This window comes from Akebia trifoliata, unplaced genomic scaffold (assembly GCF_017979445.1).
Source record: "Akebia trifoliata isolate Shusen 1 unplaced genomic scaffold, ASM1797944v1 Contig00199_ERROPOS100000, whole genome shotgun sequence".
Lineage (NCBI taxonomy): Eukaryota > Viridiplantae > Streptophyta > Magnoliopsida > Ranunculales > Lardizabalaceae > Akebia > Akebia trifoliata.
In genome coordinates, this window is record NW_028236856.1 from 49,645 (window position 1) to 68,211 (window position 18,567).

General features: G+C 38.9%; 1 protein-coding gene across 3 annotated transcripts in view; it reads left to right on the forward strand.

Moving 5' to 3' along the window:
* The window catches only part of LOC147381887 (uncharacterized), a 46,910-nt gene that overhangs the window by 22,049 nt on the left and 6,294 nt on the right, over positions 1 to 18,567 (forward strand). For all 3 annotated transcript variants that reach the window (XM_086429850.1, XM_086429851.1, XM_086429852.1), the window contains exon 4: positions 5,391 to 5,528. In XM_086429850.1, the coding sequence (XP_086285976.1) occupies positions 5,391 to 5,528 (138 nt within the window). The remainder of the gene's footprint in view (positions 1 to 5,390; positions 5,529 to 18,567) is intronic.

Consider the following 18,567-nt stretch of genomic DNA (forward strand, 5'->3'; position numbering starts at 1 on the left):
GCTAGGTTAGCACATGTATTAGGCATGAATTTTTTTAGTGAGTTAACTCATTGATTCTTAGTACTTGAATCGATTATTTTTTTGTTATAAAATCAGTCAATGAATTGGTTCATTGATTTTTATATGCATGTTAAGAAATAGATTTTTTATAAAATGTGGCATCAACTTGTAATATTGATGCTACAAGAGAAATCTTTATCTACTTTTCCACTTTCTTCATAATGGGAATTTTATGTCTCAGTCTCCATTTTTCCATTATTTAGTTCACGGAAAGAAAATAGTTTCTAATTCTTTATATAGCAATTGCAAGACATTGACGATTTCCTATTGATAACTCATTTCTATACAATTTTGACAAATGAGATTGAGGCGCATTTTTAAGTTTCATTCATTATGTTTCCATTGGTAATGAGGATATGAGAATGCGTTATTGTGTTTAACCTCTTTTGAATTATCTATTTGAGACATAAATTTTCAGTCCCGTTTTATGAATCCTCATTACTATTTGATACAATGAATTTTTCCCCTACCTTTTTTTACCCTTATCTCTTATTCATGTATATTTTGAGTTAGAAAGACGAACTTCAGTATTAGCTTGCATAATTGCATTATAATGATTGTGTGTTTATATTTTGATCCATGGTTCTTTTTCATACATCATTTTTAAAATCTATTGAACGAATAACAATCTTACCTCAATTTGTATTGAAGCTCTACTTTCTTTTTGTTTTGGCATTTCTTAATTTTTCCACCCCAGTATTATATTCTTTTGAAAGTAAATGTATGCATTTTGTATGATTTTATTGCATATTAATTTTTTTAACTCAATTGAATTTTCTCATTTTTCCCAAGAGCCCGAGGTGTTGATACTACAAAAGGTTCTATGATTCTATCTTCACCTTTTTCTTTAAAGAGCTTGGTGTTTTATGTCTAATTTTTGTTCTTTTAGTCTTTGAGGAAAAATCTATCCCTCCCCTTTAATGTAGTAACCTCGAGACATTAAGAACTTTCCTATGGGAAACACATTATTTTTTTCTTTTTTATTTGAGTAATCTTACTCATTTGACACCTTTGAGTGATAAAAACATTCGATTGCGTTATCGGCTTAGAAACATTTCTCACACATTTGACGCATAGCTTTCTCTCATATGTTAGAAAGTATTTATCATCTGTGTTCCAATATTTTCGATAGTCACTGGGTTTGTTCTAATGAAGATTGTGTTCATGATAACTATATTTCATTTTGACGGTGATGCCACCTCTTGAGCTACTCTCTAACAGAGCAGCATCAAGGGGACTTTTTTGTTATAGGGCCGAAATGATACTTAACGAGCTTTATTAGTCTGTTTGAGAAGCACAGATAAAGTTGATCTAATTGAAAATGCTATAGTGAGATTTTTGTGAAGATGATGATTCTATGATGATTAAGACACAAAAAAAATTGATCTAACTTGGGGATGTTGCAATGAGATTTTTGTGAAAAGGATGATTCTATGATGATAATTTCTTCAATGCTGGTCCTTGAGTTTCACTTTGACAGGCCAACATTGAGGGGTTTTTATTTTTATAGGGTAAAATTGGCATATGCATATTTGATATGTAATTAGGGTGATTTTATATTTTTCTTAATTGTGTTTGGAGATTATTTGTAAATAAAGGGTAATTATGTAATTTTTCTTATATTTTTGGGTATTTTTTTATAGAATAATTGTAATTACAAGTGAAATGATTTATTTTACAATAATTGTAATTGAAAAAGAGAGACTATTTTGTAATAATTATAGAAGAAGTATAGAGGGAATATTCTCTAATATGTGAAAATTGTAAGTGAGAGATGGAGTACTCTCTAATAATTATAAATTGTAAGTGAAAGAGTTAATTGTAATTTCAAGACTCTCTTTCTATAAAGAGGTGATGGGTCTTAGAAAATATGCATAATTTTATGAAAATAATTTATCTCCATAATTCTTAGATTAGAGAGAGAATGAATATGAAGAGAGAGAAATCTAAAAGATTTAGAGGTGAGAAAATGTAGATTTAAAGGGGAAAAGTGAGAAGAAGATGAAAAAAACTCTAGTAATAAAGTTTTAAATCTCTCCAATTCTCTAAATTCTTACTTTTCTTTTTATTTTTATTAATGAAACTCATATTTGAATTGCATTTTCCTTCTAATTTCATGTGTTATATATATATATATATATTCCTTTAATTGTATTCATAAAGAAAATTTAAAATCAGATCAACAATATAAATTGGAACCGATCACCTTACCGTATTGCGAGGTTGGATTCTCGATTCTCTTCCTTGCAGTGAGGATGAGATCAACTAAGAACTCATTAATGTTTTTTTTCAATCATTTTAGATCTTTGAAAAATCCCAAGAAATTGAGCTCAAAGAATGATTCTAGATCCGAAAATCTGAATTGCGAGAGAGAGCTACGAGAAGGGGAAACATTTCCATCTCAACCATTGTTTGATGGAACGTAAGCCAAAATTCAATAACATTTTTAAAGGAGATATTTTAGGCATTACTTCCTTGAGTTATGGTTTATGTGGCTTGTATTGAGGTGTGAGATGATGGTTTCCTATCCTCCACCCTGGGTGCATATGATCCTCACTCTTTTGCAAATAAAAATCATTAGTTCCGAACATGAGATGTTGATCACGTAAGTAATAAGAGAGAAATTTTTTTCTCTACCGTCCACACATCCACTGCCCATAAATCTAAAAAAGTATTGTGGGATCCACATGGATTATCATATTGCGAATCAAATATCATAGTTTTCTATATTTAATTAAAAAACTCATGCTTAAAAAATAGGTTTTTTTTTACATTGATCAAAGGTGCTAAAAATGAATAGTTACCGAACACTCAAATTAAAAATAAAATTCAATGCGGAAAATAATTTTTATTTTTATTTATTTATAGAATTTCATCCTTTACGACACTATAAGACTATGGTATTGGATCATGTTTTTAAAAGTTATGAGGTGATCAAATAAGAAAATTTCGTTATTTCAGTGTGAGTAGGTCGGGAGAAATTTTTTTCTTCTTATTACTTATGTAATCAGTGGCACATGTAAAAATGGCGTTGGGCTGTGAGCAAACAATCACTCATAATAATGTAGTCAAAATTGAACTAACGGTGCAAATGTTTGGCCAGTGAAAGAGGTTCTTAGAATTTGACTCGACAGGTCACATCAACTTTACATCTTTGTATTCCGAGTCCCTTTTAGCCGAGTCGAGTCGAGTCGAGTCGAGTCCGCTGAGTTTCAAATTGACTCGACGGGTTTTAAAACAATAAACGAAGTCAATGCGGGTCGTTGGGAAGAAATGTAAACGAAGTCACTGATTTCTGCTGTGGTTATCGAAGCAGGGTTGCAAGTTAAGGGCAGCTTGAAGTGGTTCTTAGAGCATTTCGATCTCTCTCATCAACAATGGCCTCATCATCCCAACATGCTCAACATCATGATGACTGCGCTGGTAATGAAACTTCGGTTTTTTCCATAATTATACACTTTCCGTCATTCAAAGTTTAATTGAATTTATAAATAAATATAGTAAACAATTAGATTGATTTTCAGACACATTTTGGTTAGTATTTGAGGTACACGTGTTCTTAAACTGATGTCATGTCATCTTGACCTCCATCTCCGCTGGAATGCTATAGAAATTACCTAAATACCGTCGTCTTCAACCTACAGCCAAAGCCCCTTTTATTTTATTTGATTTTTTCTTTTATTTATTTTTTTGGGTAATTGTGAAAATGGGTTCAATGGGTTTTGAACCCATCTCGTTGGATCAACACTCCATCGTCTTCAAAGAAAAGAAAAGAAAAGAGAGAAGAAATTCAGTTTCTTTATATCTTGTTTGGTTTAATCATGGAAAACTAAAGTTTGGAGAGAAAAAAAAATATGATAAAGTCGTAATTTTTAATATTTTTATTATTAGTCATGAGGATTTCTTTTCTTTATTTTTCCATTTTTATCTTTTTTGGAGAGAGAGAAATAACTGACCCTTTTTTCTATTCGTTATTTTTCTTTTCTCTCCTCACTTAACAATCTAAATAAGAGAAATGGAGAAAAACTCACCTCTTTTTCTTTTCTTTCCTCTCCATTTCTCTGAATCCAAACACATTGCTAGGATACATTTTTTTCCCGGTTAAGAAACATTAGATTATATAAGCAGGTAATTGAGTCTAAGAAGTCCAAATAATTTTATGAAATAAAGAATTTTCTAATGAGGTGAACCCATTAATTTTTGCTTCTTTGATCCTGAATTTACCAGAGTTTTTGTTTCTTATCCCCATCCCTCGATCATGTAATTCTCCACTTCACCTGGCTAGCCTCCTTCAACTAATCTCTTTAGAGGGGCATGCCATCTGTTTGAAAACATAGGGGGTTATCTAAATATTCATCGACACATGGAGGGGTATGTCTAAATCCCCCGCCCCTCACTCACCCAAAAAAAAAAAAAAAATAATTGATTTTGAGAATTTTGTTTCTTTATGCTCTTAATTTCAATGTTTACATCTTGTCTATGGTAGATGGAAACCGGAAAGACCTCTCTTGTTATTTGCCACTATACAAAGCTGCATCTGATGGTGATTGGGAAGAGGCACAAAGGTTCTTCAAAGATGACAATTCTGCCATGACTGTAGGGATCTCAGGATCATCCAAGACCGCTCTCCACATTGCGGCAATCTCCGGACAAATATTGTTTGTGGAAAAGCTGGTCCAAGAGATGCCTGAAGAAGCACTAGAAAAGAAAGATTCATCAGGTCATACTGCTCTTTATTATGCAGTTGTGGCTGGAAACATTAAGGCAGCAAAGGCAATGGTGGAAAAGAACCCAAGATTGCCACAAATCCAAAATAATTCAAGTATTATGCCAATACTTGAAGCAGCTCTACTAGGTCATAAGGAGTTGTTGAGGTATCTCTGCGAAGTAACGAAAGACAAAAACGCAAGTCCATATAGAGGTCAAGACATAAATCCAAGTCCATATAGAGGTCAAGATGGTCTTCGCCTTCTCAATGCTGTAATAGCAGCAAATTTCTATGGTAACAAAATTCTTACTAGTTATCAATGTGTATGTACTTTTTCTAAATTAGATATACAATTTTATTTTTTGTCTCGGTACATGTAGATATAGCACTTGATTTGATCGAGCTTTACCCAGAATTAGCTACTACGAGAGATCGATCTGGGAAATGTGCATTGCATGTTTTGGCTCAAAGGTCTTAGGAGTGGAAATGGACTGGGATTTTGGCAAAATTGCATATATCCACGTTGGTGTCTCTATCAATCTTCTATTAGTTATGTCCTTTTATATGTGTTTACAGAAGTGTGAATACATGCTAGTCTAATTAGAACTTATGTTTCTTGAAGTGGTTCATGTCCAAGAAACCTCCATCTCCAAACAACAAGGAAGAGGAGATGTGGAAGACCACTGCACGGAGAGCTCAAAGGACCACACAAGAATGGTGTCCTCATTCCACTTTCTCTTTTTGCGTCAAATCCTTCAAGGTGAGTGAAAGTCCATTAGTTTCCATTTGTTTCGTTGTCCTTTTTTCCTTCAATTTTGCAATTTAGAAGGATGATTATATAAGAAATGACAAATAAATTGGGCCAAGTATATTAAAAAAAACTGAAAACATGGACGTCTTTTTCCCATCTTTCACTTTTCCCCTTCATATTAGATCAGAGAGATGCATCGAATCACTATCGATGTATCCCATCACAATATGGAAACTCGTGATGTAATAAGGAAATTTTTGGAATGTCTAGATCGATTAGGTATTGTGGTGTCAGATTCCAGTTGATGGTGCTGATGGACTCTGCCTCATAGGTCCGAAGTCACTCCTACCACCTCCTCGCTAGTGCTAGAGTGGTACTTGTCAAAAACTCTTTGACGCTCAAGTTAGAGAAAAAAATGAATAATCAAACGTACTAGTTAGACCTCTAATCTGTCAAAAAGATCTATTTCTCTGTACTAAATGTGCTATTTATAGATCCTTCTTTCAATCAGGGTTTCTCTTTCTCACGAGGGGTGATCTCGGAGAATCCCCTGATTCTTTGGATCCTAAACGGAATGGGGATCTTCTGGATTGGATATGCTATACTGGGAAAATCTCCTCCGAGATCTTTGGGCTTGACGTGCGTATATCAGGATTACGGGCATCTTTTGATCAGGTCTACCCTGTTTGGTAGACCAGGTCTTATTCAATGTTGGGTTACCCTTCTAGTCAGACCAGGTGCTCTTTGCTTTGACCTGCCCTTCTATTGGGTAGCGCCTGTATGCTGATATGCGCATGGTACCACTTAATCGGCTTGGACACGTGTACGGTCTAGATAACTGAGTGGTTATTTTCCTCTACAATTACCCTCTCTCGAGGAGACGCGAAGTCTCGCCATCTTCTCGAGACACATAACATCTTTCTCATTGGCTGTCTTGATTCTCTATAATACTTCTACTTTTAATGAATTGACGTATTTAATGCAATGTCGTTTTAAAAGCATTTTTGACAACTAAGACGAATCATCTTTCATCTGTGTCCGTCCACATGCCCCACTATCAACGACACTACGCCCTAAATTACGACGTTTATGATGGATTAGGTTGTCCTCTCAGATGTTCATATTCCTTTACGTTCTCCTATAAATAAGAGACTTTGTGCAAACTCTTTTCTCTTACTGTGCTGCTGCTTTCTGTGATCTCGTTTTTGTTCATTTTGCAAAAAATTCTTTCTCTTTTTCTTTCTGTTTCACTGTCATTTTTATCTTTTTCAGGTTGAGCTAATTTTTTTTTTTTTTTTTGCCTTTTCTTTTCTGCAATCTTAATTTCTCAATGGCTCCCAACATGACTCAACTTTGGAAGGGGTTCTATATCTTTGCCTTTGTATTTATTTTGGTTTGCAAAGACCCTAAGAACCCTGAAAAATGTCGTCAGGGGGAGATAATGGTCTATACCGATCAGATCAAGGCTGACCTTAGTTTCCCTTTCTCTCCCTTCCTCAGGGAGGTGTTGAGTAAGATAAACCAGGCTCTAGGCAAATGTCTAGCAACTTTTATCATCTGGTGGAGATAGTGGAGAAGATGGGTATAACTCCCAATGACTTCCTCTCTAAGTACAATTTGAAAGCTATCCCCCAACGCCCTAGGTAATATTCGTTGTCCTCTAAGAGTGCAGCAGTTGCACTGGCTTCGTCTCTCCTCCGTACTGACAAATGGTGATACAAGGACCCCCTGATTGTCTCTGGGAACTGGGAGTTCACCCCTAGCGCTCTTTTCAAACCTTCCAGGATAAGACTAGTTTCTAGGTGCTTAACTGCGTCTAACTCTCCAATTCTATCTGTAGTTGAACTTAATTTTGATCTTACTCTCTTTTTCTCCACAGATTCTTCTGCCCTTTCCGCTGCTGTGGCTAGGAAAGAACAACGTAGAGCATCCAAAAATAAGAGGTTAGTGGTAGTGGGCCTCCAAACCAGGGCTGCTGAAGAAGTGGTGGAGGGAGATTAAATCTATCCTTCCCCTTCTGTTTTACTTTGGCCACCTGCACGACGGGCTTCCTTTAATCAGGCCAAACAGATCTCGGAAGATTTTCCCTCTCCCTTTGCCTCTATTTCTGCCTTTCCTTCTCCTCCAACCCCCTTAGGGTCCTCCGATGCCATGAACATCGACCTCTCGGAGTTTTCTCTCTCCCTCACTCTGTCGTCAGGGCTACTTCTTCCTCTGACCAGGGTAGGAAGAAGAAAAAGAAGAATGTGGCCCCTCGTGCCTCCACTCACACTAGAAAGGCAGGCCAACTGGTCTTAGTGCGTGGAGAGTAGGCTGCTCATACTTTTGCTTCTGTTTCTACTGTTGATGTTGCTCTTGTTGAGCTTCTTGAGGAGATTCATGCTCAGGTAGTGCAGAGCTCAAATACCATCAAGGAACACAACCCTGCTTCTGAACTTCAACAGCGCAAGAGGAGCAGGCTGAGCTTCCTTCCCCTTCAGGGGGGTCTGATCAAGAGGGTCCCAGTGACCTTTTGACTCCCTCGGAAGAAACTACATTCCCTTGGAAGAGTCGCGGGGTCCTCCTCCAGGATGGAAATGAAAACAATGACTTTCGGCCCCGTTTTGATCATGTCTACAATAGGAGCTGTGGGGTGAGGAACCCTGTCATTGATGCCTCTCTGCTCTCCTACTCTATTTTTCCCAAGGACTGGGATGTTGCTGATCGAGCCAATGCTGACCAAGGCTTTGGTCGATTTGTTCATGGCCTTTATGAGGTAATTCTCTGCTCTTCCCACATTATTCATTTCTCTTCATGTTTTACTCACTTAACTACTTTATTCTTCTTGCAGGCCAACACCTATGGTACTTTGACCTTCTTGAAATGATGTGAGGCTGAGAAACAGGCTACTGCTCTGACTAGAGAGTATGAGGAGAAAATCACTTTACTCCAAGCTAAGCTGGCCTACTCTAGCCAATTTTTCCAGGAGGCTAATTTGGCCCAATTTTCCAAGGCTAACTTAGACTTGGAGGCTAATAATAATAGATTGGCAGATTTCTAGGGTATTATCCAATTGGAACTGGCTAGCTACAAGGAGAAATGTAGAGTTGGCGGATCTCCAAGAGCGGATACAGCAGCAAGAGCTTGAGTTAGGCTCCCTTAGGGTTGGTCTTGAAACAGCTAAGGCAGTGTAGGCCAAGGAAGATGAGGTTAAGACCAAGAAATTGCTGGGGCAATTACAGGCCTAATACTCTTGGTTGGTAAATGAAGTTTCTATCAAGGCTTATCACGAAGGTTTGAGGCTGCTTGGCTCTAGTATGAGGAGGAGGATGAAGAAGACAAGGAGGATTATGATGGCCCTAAAGGTCCCCTTTTTAAAGAGATTTTGAATTGGTCTGGTGACTATGGGTAAGCCCCACCCTTCCAATTAGATGAGGAGGGGAACCTTGTTGCTATCCTTGATAGAGTCCCAGGTGAACTCATAAAGGCTAGGCAAACCATAGATTTGGATCAAGCCAGAATGACTGGTTCGCCTACCCTGCTAGTGATTTGCCTCTTGTCCCTGTTATTAATGTCAATCTGGACGAGGCAGTTGATCCTCCGAATCCCAATCCTGCTGAGGTCTCATCTCCTACCCACCAGCCATCTATCGTCGAATGAAGACTTGTTTTTTGTTTTTAGCTGTACTCGTCTTCTTACTTTGTTTTCGCTGTTGTTTTCTATACTCTCTAATTTTTGGGATATCTCGTACTCCTTATGTCATTAATGGAAAATCTTATTTTCATACCAACTGTTGTTTTGCTTTTAACATAAACTTTATTTTTTCGCATTGTTTGCGCTACATACTCAACTGCTAGTCTGCTATTTTAACTTAACATGGACTTTAACAATCTGCTTTACTTGCGCTTTCTGTGCTGCAACTGCTATACTTCCTTTAACATAAGTTTTACTTTTTCGCAATATTTGAACTGTACACTCAACTGTTAGTTTGCTCTTTTAACTTAACATGAACTTTAACATTCTGTTTTACTTACCTTTTCCCCCCAGATTCTACCTTAAGTTTCTCTTACTCAGGTGGAACCTTTTTCGTAAAAAGGTACCTTAATGAGTTACTGTTGTAATACCCCAAATTTTAATTAGTATCTCGAAAAAATAAAATAGTAAAATTTGGAGAAATTCTAACAAAGGGGTAAAATACTCAGGTTTTGTTTTGTCCATCTTTAACGAAATTTGAATTTGTCATTGGATTCAAACTGATCGAAAAACATACTTTACCCTGTAAGCACGCTCGAATTCGAGTTTCGGACGGTAAAGTTACAAAATCCTCGAGTTTCACATTAGATATTTACTAAATAGGTAAATGACACTTTAAAAAAATAATTTGAGAAATCTGATCATACCATTAGATTCGTATCGAAAATTACTCGAAATAGAGTATAAGATTATCTAAATCGGCATTCGGGAAAAACAACTCCCGAAATGACGCTTACGTCCCATTTAAGTCATAAATATCTAAATTCTATTAGAAAAATCTGATTTTTTCTTATTCTTCTCTCCAAACAAAACTCATCCCTTTTTTCTCAAAATTTGCATTTCAAATCTACACCGAACTAGAACGATTCAAGCTTTGCCACAATAAGGAAAGTTGTGCACGTCGCCAAGGACTACGCGTGGACGCAAAGAAATTCGATTTTCGTCGGAGGAAAAATTTAGAGATTGGCCGGAGGCGATCTTAAACTCTGTTCAACCGTCGAATATAGCTTAAGGTAGGTTGCCTTCCCTTCTACCTTCTAATTATGCAATAATTTCATAGAAAATCCATGCGATCTTCGATAGATCGATTTTTTCATCACATTTATACATATTTGAACGTATTAGATCATGTTTGCATGGCTATTTTATTTATTTATTTTAGTTCATTTGATTTATTTGATGCATTTTATGAGTAGTATAAGGTTTGCATAGATGTTGGTCGAGTTTCGATGAAAAAATCAGCAATTTGAAAAGTATCCGAATGTTGAGTTTGGTTCCAATTTTTTTGTGTTACTTTCAATAGTATGTATACCTTTCCTACCTTTATTTCATTAAAAACAGTTAAGTATTACTTTAAGTTCTTTAATAAAATGAAAATTTTACCCCTCTCACTTCAAAACGTTGGGAATGGTTGTATAAAAAAAAAAAAAAAACCGTTTCAATTTCTACTTTGAAAAATCATTTTTTCAACACTTTGCCAAATTTTCACAGATTTCCAACTTTTACGTTTTATGGTTTTATCTTTGTTTCTATGTCTTTCGACTCAATCAAAACCATCAAATGGAATTGGTTGATTCTCTATGGATTTTATATTACTTTAAAGGTGAAATTACTTTAATAGATATATAGGAAATTAGATGATAGATTGATCGATTTAATTGGTGGATGGATAGAGAGAACATATGTTCTCGACTGATTGATAAGACACTGCCTCCATTTCTACGTAGTGGCCATGTCACGTAAAATGTGATAGATAGATAGAGCGATGAGATGGTTGATGGATGGAAATGACAGATAACTGTCACTGGAGGGCACTACCAGACTTTGTATTTTCGATTAAAAGAAATGATATACTATATACAAAATAAACTATTTTGTTTACCAGAAAAGGTTCGTAGAAAACCCATAAAGAGTGAAGCATTGCTGTGTATCCGGAAGCGGTGAGTCAATCTAGGATAGCACTAGATGTCATATGCTCTTTGGTAGTATGGGATACCTTAGAGCATATTACAGCTTATGAGATCCGGAAATTTCTCCTACTTATTTCCTGGGGAACGTTGTATGTAAAGGCGGCCTCTGTATAGTGTAGAACTAGGCGGGATTCACATGCATTGCCTCTTGATAGGCTTCGACGTGAGGGGTCTCCTGGACTAGTTAGTGATCACTGTTAGTCTGTAATCGTCAAACGGTCGACCTCACCGTTAGTTGAACTTAGTATTGGGTTCTTGGTCAACGGTCAGTCTGAGCCGGATAAATGGTCATCCAACTGTGGTATGCTAGGCCGGTCACAAAATTAGATTATAACGATAGGATTCCACATCGGATTGAAAGTCTAGAATAACGAATTGCCATAGCCGAGGCGGTTATATCGGCGTGTTCCTTTGCTCTCTTATCGACTATACTGCCGTGTTCTTATTATGTATGTTTTCCTTATTTTTGTGATGTTTGATAGATGTTTTTATTTTAAAGATGCATAGGTTACTTTAAATGATATAAATGATAGGTTGAAATTATTTAACTGTTTATTGAGTATGCTTAGACATTTATCGTATGTTACATTATGAAAAACTTTGCATTATTTAACTATTCAAGATTACTCGTGCATGTATGACTCGTTGTTAGAACGGTGTTCATCCTGCTGAGTAACATTCCCCTGTTACTCACCTTATCATTTCCCTTTCAAATTATTCAGCTTTTGAAAAGCCGTTCTTTGAGGAGTCTTTTGAGGAGGTCCTCGAGGAGGATCAAATTGATGTCTTGCCACCACCGTGTCTTTGAGGATTAGTAGAGAATCCTAGCGGTTTTTGCTTGTAGATAAGAAATATGTTAGTTTAGAAATTTTTGTAACCTGATGTATTATGAGATTGAAGATCTTAACTTATATCAGTGTTTGTTGATTTCTTCCGCTTACTCTAGACTCTCGTATAGATGTTAGTCAAATGTTTATTTCGCTGTGTATATTTTCTTTTCCATAAGTATTATTACTTGTGAATGTTTTAATAGGTTGTGTGATTGATTACCTCATACCTCGAGATTCTGACTGATGAATTATAAGGATTCGTGTTAGGATTTTGGGGCGTGACAACTGTCCTTCGATAAAGCTCTAACTCAATGTTACGCAGGATATTACTTAATTCTTTCATGGCACAGTTGCATAATACTCTTATCATTCTTAGACAAACTGCAATTGTATAGCACTCCTCTTTTCCACTATAGGTAGTGGAAGGCTAAGTGGGTCTACTTCTCAGCTGTCCAAATCTTTGTGCTCTGTCACCCAGGACAGAGCATGGCCGTCAAACTCTTTACTCTACTAGTTTAAGTAGAGGAGAGCTGCGAGGACCGAACTCTTGTACGTGCCAAACTCAGTGCTATTGTTACTCGTGCCATAGTGGGCCCCAACCAGCTTCTTACTCTGCCAGTTAAGGCAGAAAAGACCTACGTAGGTCCTAACCTAGGTGGGGTCTATTTTTAGTGTTATTGTACTCATGGCAGAGTAGGGCCCTGACTAGGTTCTTGTCCTGCCAATTAAGGCAGAGAAGATCCACGTAAACCCGGATCCAGGTGGGATCCATCTTAAGTATTGTTGGACTCGTGATAGAGTAGGACTCCGATCAGCTTCTTACTCTATCAACTAAGGCAGAGAAGACCCACGTAAGCCCGAATTCAGGTAGGATCCATCTTTAGTGCTATAATACTCGTATCAGAGTAGGGCCTCGACCAACTTCTTATTCTGCCAACTAAGGCAGAGAAGACCCCCGTAGGCCCGGATTCAAGCGGGATCCATCTTTAGTGCTATTTTACTCTTGACAGAGTAAGGACATAATCAATTTCATACCCTGCCAATTAAGGCAGAGCAGAACTACGTAGGCCTGGAGTCAGGTGGGGCCCAATTTGGCTCTTTCCGCACACAAGCTATCAACATTCAAAGGAATTTTTTATTTATTGATAAAATCTTTTAAGGTTACAAGTGTTCCACGGTCTAGGCAGCTCTTGATCGGTCATTGTCACCAAATAACATACTCCTTTCTGGCTTACTTTTGCTACTCTGTATAACCCTTCCCAGTTGGGACCTAGTTTTCCGCTATTCTGCTCTTCTTTATTCTAGAATACTCTACGCAGCACTAGGTCTCCTTCTTTGAATTGCTTGTGGCAGGCTCTCTTATTGAAGTAGTTTTGTAGCCTCTGATGATAACTTTCTAACCTTACTAGCGCTGTTTCTCATTTTTCTTCTAGCAAGTCCAATTCCGCGATTATTTGTTTGTCGTTCTGGTTTGTCTGTACTATTCTTGACCTTATTGTGGGGAAGTTATTCTCTGTTAGTATCACTGCCTCCATTCCATAGCAAATAGAGACATCCCTATGAAGGTTCTAGCAGTTGTTCTGTAGGCCCATAGTACGCAGTGCAAGACCGTTGTCCATCTTCCCTTCGTTTCTCCCAATCTCTTGTTTAACATGTCTAATAGTACTTTGTTTGTGGCTTTAGCCTGTCCATTGCCTTGCGGATACTGTGACGTGGAGAATAACTGCGTTATCCCATGTTTTTTGCAAAAATCTTTGATCTGCTCTCCTGCAAATTATTTCCCATTGTCTAAGACTATAGTGCGTGGTAGACCAAATCGGTAGATTATGTTTTCCCCACTTCTGGACCTCCTGTTAGCGAATTCTGGCTAGAGGGAGTGTTTTCACCCTTTTGGTAAAGTAGTCTGTCGCCACCAGCAAGAAGGTTAGGTTACCTGGTACCCTGGGTAACGGACCTACTAGATCAATCCCCCATTGTGCAAATGGCCAATGGCTAATGAGGGAGTTGAGTTGCACTGCTGGCGGACGGATTATTCTCCCATGTCTTTGGCAATTATCGTAATGCTTGACGTATAGAGCTGTGTCCTTCTGCAAGTATGGCCAGAAATACCCCTAGGAGAGTACTTTATGGGCTAGAGATCTTTCCCCTGAATGATTTCTGTAATCTCCTTCATGGATCTCGCTCAGTACGTCATTCGCTTCTCATGGTGTTAGGCAACGTGGGAGTGGTCCTCCTGCTAACTTCCCGTACAACTTCCCATCTAAGATGGCGTACCTCTCAGCTCTGCTCTTCGCTCATTTTTCTTCCTTTGGATCGTCAGGCAACATTCTTAACTGCAGGAAAGCGAAGATCGGGCTCATCTACCCTTAATCTTTGATCGTAGCTCCCATACTGATCATGTCTGGTCCGTCTATTGTAGGTTTTTCTTGGTAGCTTAGTGGCAATTCTCGTTTGTCTTTCCCTGCTAACATTGAGGGTATGAAGGATGGAGCGTCTGCATGTCTATTGTTTGTCCTTGGTATGTGTTTTACTCTCACTTCTCTAGCCTGAAGCATGGCAGACCTGCTTTTCTCCAAGTAGAGCTGCATCCTAGGATCTCGTGCTTCAAACGTCCCGTTGACGTGGTTGACTATTAGCTGTGAGTCACTGTAGACCATAGCCCCTGTTACCCCCAGTCCTGCCAATGAATTGAGGCCGAGCAACATTGCCTCATATTCCACGTCATTGTTTGATGCTCTGAATCCCAGTCTGACTGTCTTTTCTATCCTGGAGCCGTCAGGAGTGATCAATATCACCTCTATTCCTGACCGTTCCATATTTGAAAACCCATCCACGTAGACTCTCCATCCTGGATGGTTGTTTACTTTTTGTCCTTCTTTCGCATTTTATAGTTCTTCTACTAGCAGATCTTCTCTTTCATCTACCGGAAAGTCTACCACTCCTTGGCCTTTTAGCAAAATTCTAGGCTTGTATTCAAGTTCAAATTCTGTTAACTGCACAACCCATTTTGTCATTCTGCCCGATCCTTCTGTTTTTCCCAAGACAGACTTCAGGGGGTTGTGATGACCTATACTCGGTGCGCCTGGAAATACTGTTTTAAGCGCAAAGCAATGTAAACCAAAGCTAATCCCCTCTTCTTGATTCTGGAATAACGTGTTTCTGTATCAATGAAAGTCTTGCTCAGGAAGTAGATGGGCTGCTCTGCTGCTGCGCCAGCCCTGACCAAGATTGAATTGAGTGCGCATTCAGAAATCGTTAAGTACAACCCAAGTTTCTCTCCAACTTTTGATTTGAAGAGTATAGGTGATTGGCCTAGGTACTTCTTCAGCTCTGTGAATGCTTACTCACATTCCTCTGTCCACTCGAACTTGGAGTTTTTCCGCAATAGTTGGTACAGAGGCCTGTATTTATCTAAAGGTCTGGATATGAATCTATTAAGGGCTGCAACCCTTCTTGCTAACTTCTGGACTTGCTTCTTCGTTTTTGGGGATGACATCTCTAGTAGTGCTCTAATTTGGTTCGGATTAGCTTCTATGCCTCTCTTCATAACCAAGTAGCCCAAGAACTTCCCCGAAGTTAATGCAAAAGTGCATTTCTCCTGGTTAAACTTCATCCCCACTTTCTTTACGTAAAGACCTCTTCCAGATTAATTATAAAAAAAAAAACCTCTTCCAGATCAGCGACATGATCTTCTTTCTTCTTGCTCTTCACCAACAAGTCATCAATGTAAACCTCCGCGGTCTTCTCCAGCAGATCTCTGAAGAGCTCTGTCACCAATCATTGATAAGTTGCTCCTGCATTCTTCAACCGGAAAGGCATAACTTTGTAGCAATAAAGCCCTTGCTCTATGATGAATGTTGTTTTCTCTTGGTCTGCTGGATTTAGTTGTATCTGATTGTAGCCTGAATAGCCATCCATAAAGGACAATCTTTCGTGACCTGAAGTCGCAACTACTAATTGGTCTATTCTCGGCATAGGAAAGCTATTCTTAGGGCAGGCCTTATTTAGGTTCGTAAAGCCAATACAAATCCTAACTTTCCCATTCTTTTTCGGCACTACCACAATATTTGCTATCCAATCAGGGAATTGCACTTCCCTGATAAATCCTGCTCTAATCAACTTATTCACCTCTTTGTTTACTGCTTCTCTGAAATGAGGTGCTAATCTCTTTAGCTTTTGTTTTACTGGCTTGACAGTTGGCTCAACGTTCAAATGGTGGCAGATTACCTTGGGGCTGATCCCTGATATTTCTTTTATGGACCAAGCAAAAACATTCCGGTTCCTCTTCAAGCAATCTATTAGCTCTTTCAGTTCTTCTGATGCCAATTCTGCTCCTACCCCAATCTGCCTATCTTCCCCTATATCCACCATCTAGATGTTTTCCAGGTATGGGGGTTCTACAGGCTCGTTTTCCCCCCACTGTAATTGTTATTGCTAAACATTCTCTTCGGAGAGCTTTTCCTTATCTAGAGTATACACCTAGGCTGCTACCTGATCTCCTTTTATATCCCACATCCCTTGCGGCGTTGGGAATTTCAGGACTTGGTAGTAAGTTGAAGGTACTGCCCTCATCTCATGGGTCCACCATCTGTTCAGTATGGCGTTGTATGGGGAACTTGCTGCGACAACCATAAATCTGGTTGTCAAGGTTATCGGTCCTGCTTGCACAGGCAAAACTATATCTCCCCATGGTTGGCTTGTCCTTCCATTAAACCTATTCAAAGGGGCTCCTGCCTGGGTGAGCGCACTCCTACTAAGACCCATTTTCAGAAAAATTGAGGCGTACAAAATGTCGACTGAACTGCCGTTATCAATCAACACCCTCTTGAGAGTAAAAGTGCCCACCTGAAGGGTTACCACCAAGACATTATAATGCGGTCTTGTTACCCCCTCCAAATCTTTATTCGTGTAAGTCATGGTCTGCTCTCCGTAAAGCTTCGTCTGCTCTATGGGCCGCTTCTTATTGTATAGACCTGAGCAAGGTGCTTTGCTCACCGCCTCTTGTTTCTTTCCTCAACCCTATTCAGGCTTGATTTTCTAGTCTTGTGTTTAAGGACAATGTGTATAACTGCTGCCCTTCTATCCTACCCTTCAACAGGTGGCTAATCAGGCCTCTGATTCTTGTTTCGAGATGGATTCTCTCTCTGTCTTCTAGGCAGGTCCATCAATCTGCCCTGTTCTACCAATCTCTACAGAAACCTTCTCAAGACATGGCACCTATTGGTGGTATGTGCCCGTACCTTGTGATACTCATAGTATCGCTCATATCGATTTATCTGATCTCGAGGAAGTGGCGCTGGCCACACAAAGTAAGGCTCATTCGCGATGAGTGGTAAGATTTCGTTAGGGGGCATAGAAAAATACATCCCCTATCTTCTCCGCTTCTTGTCCTACTTGAGCGGTCTCTTTCTGCTCTGCTGCTGTAGTTAATACTACTTGTTGGGCTTTATCACAGCGTGTATTACCTTGCTCTTCCCAGCTGAGTTCCGGGGATCATCTTCCAATCTGATGCACTTTTTTGCTCTTTTAAATAGATCACTTAATGTCTCTGGTCTTCTCTTCACGAGATACCTATATAACCCTGAGCTAGATGGCAAAGAGTTTCTAAATGCTACTACGGCCATTCTCTCATCGCAACTCTCCAAGGACATTGCTTCTTCACTGAACTTTCTTGTGAAATCTCTGAGACTTTCCCTAGACTGCATTCTCATGTTGAACAGAGTATTCACGTCTCTGCCACTTTTCTTGTTGCCAATGTATCATGTTACAAAGGCAATACAAAGCTCCTCAAAAGAAGCTATTGATCCACATGGCAATTTATGGAACCAGGTTAATGCGTTTCCCTGCAAATTAGAAGGGAACAACCTACACAATAAGCCCTCATTCCCTTCCTACAGTGTAAGCATCTATCGGAAGTGGAATAAATGCTTTACTGGGTCCTTTATCCCAGAGTAAGGGGTGAAACGCGGTGGCACGAACTTCTTCGAGATATCTTCCGCCACGATCTCTGTTGTAAATGGAGATTTCTGAATTCTCCTGCAGCTTGCGCTGCCTCCGTGCCAATATCCTCACTCTTCATCATCCCTTTCTCCTTTTAGATCATCTCTCTGATCTCTTCTCGAGTCAGACCCATTGTGGGCTCTGCTCGAGTAGTTGCAGTGGCAACTTCTATTTCTCCTTCTCCTGTTGGATCAATGGTTAAAAACTTCCTTTTGTATTTGTAGCACGATTATCTCTTGCAGGAGGCTGAGGATCTCTCAGAGGAGATCTTGTCAAGCTAACTGTTGGTTCTTAAGACACTGACTCAAGTTCCGATTATGTTCGGCCAAGTCATCCATCTTCTTTTGCATTTCCTCCTACTGCTTCTTCATGGCTTCTAACATTGCCAAAAGTTGGGCATCTACTATTGGCACCATGGATGGAGATACATTGACTTCGGTAGTTCTAGTGGATCTCCCCATTGTTTCGACTGAAATCAATAAGCTATTGGGTTCCCATGAATGGCGCCAGATTTGT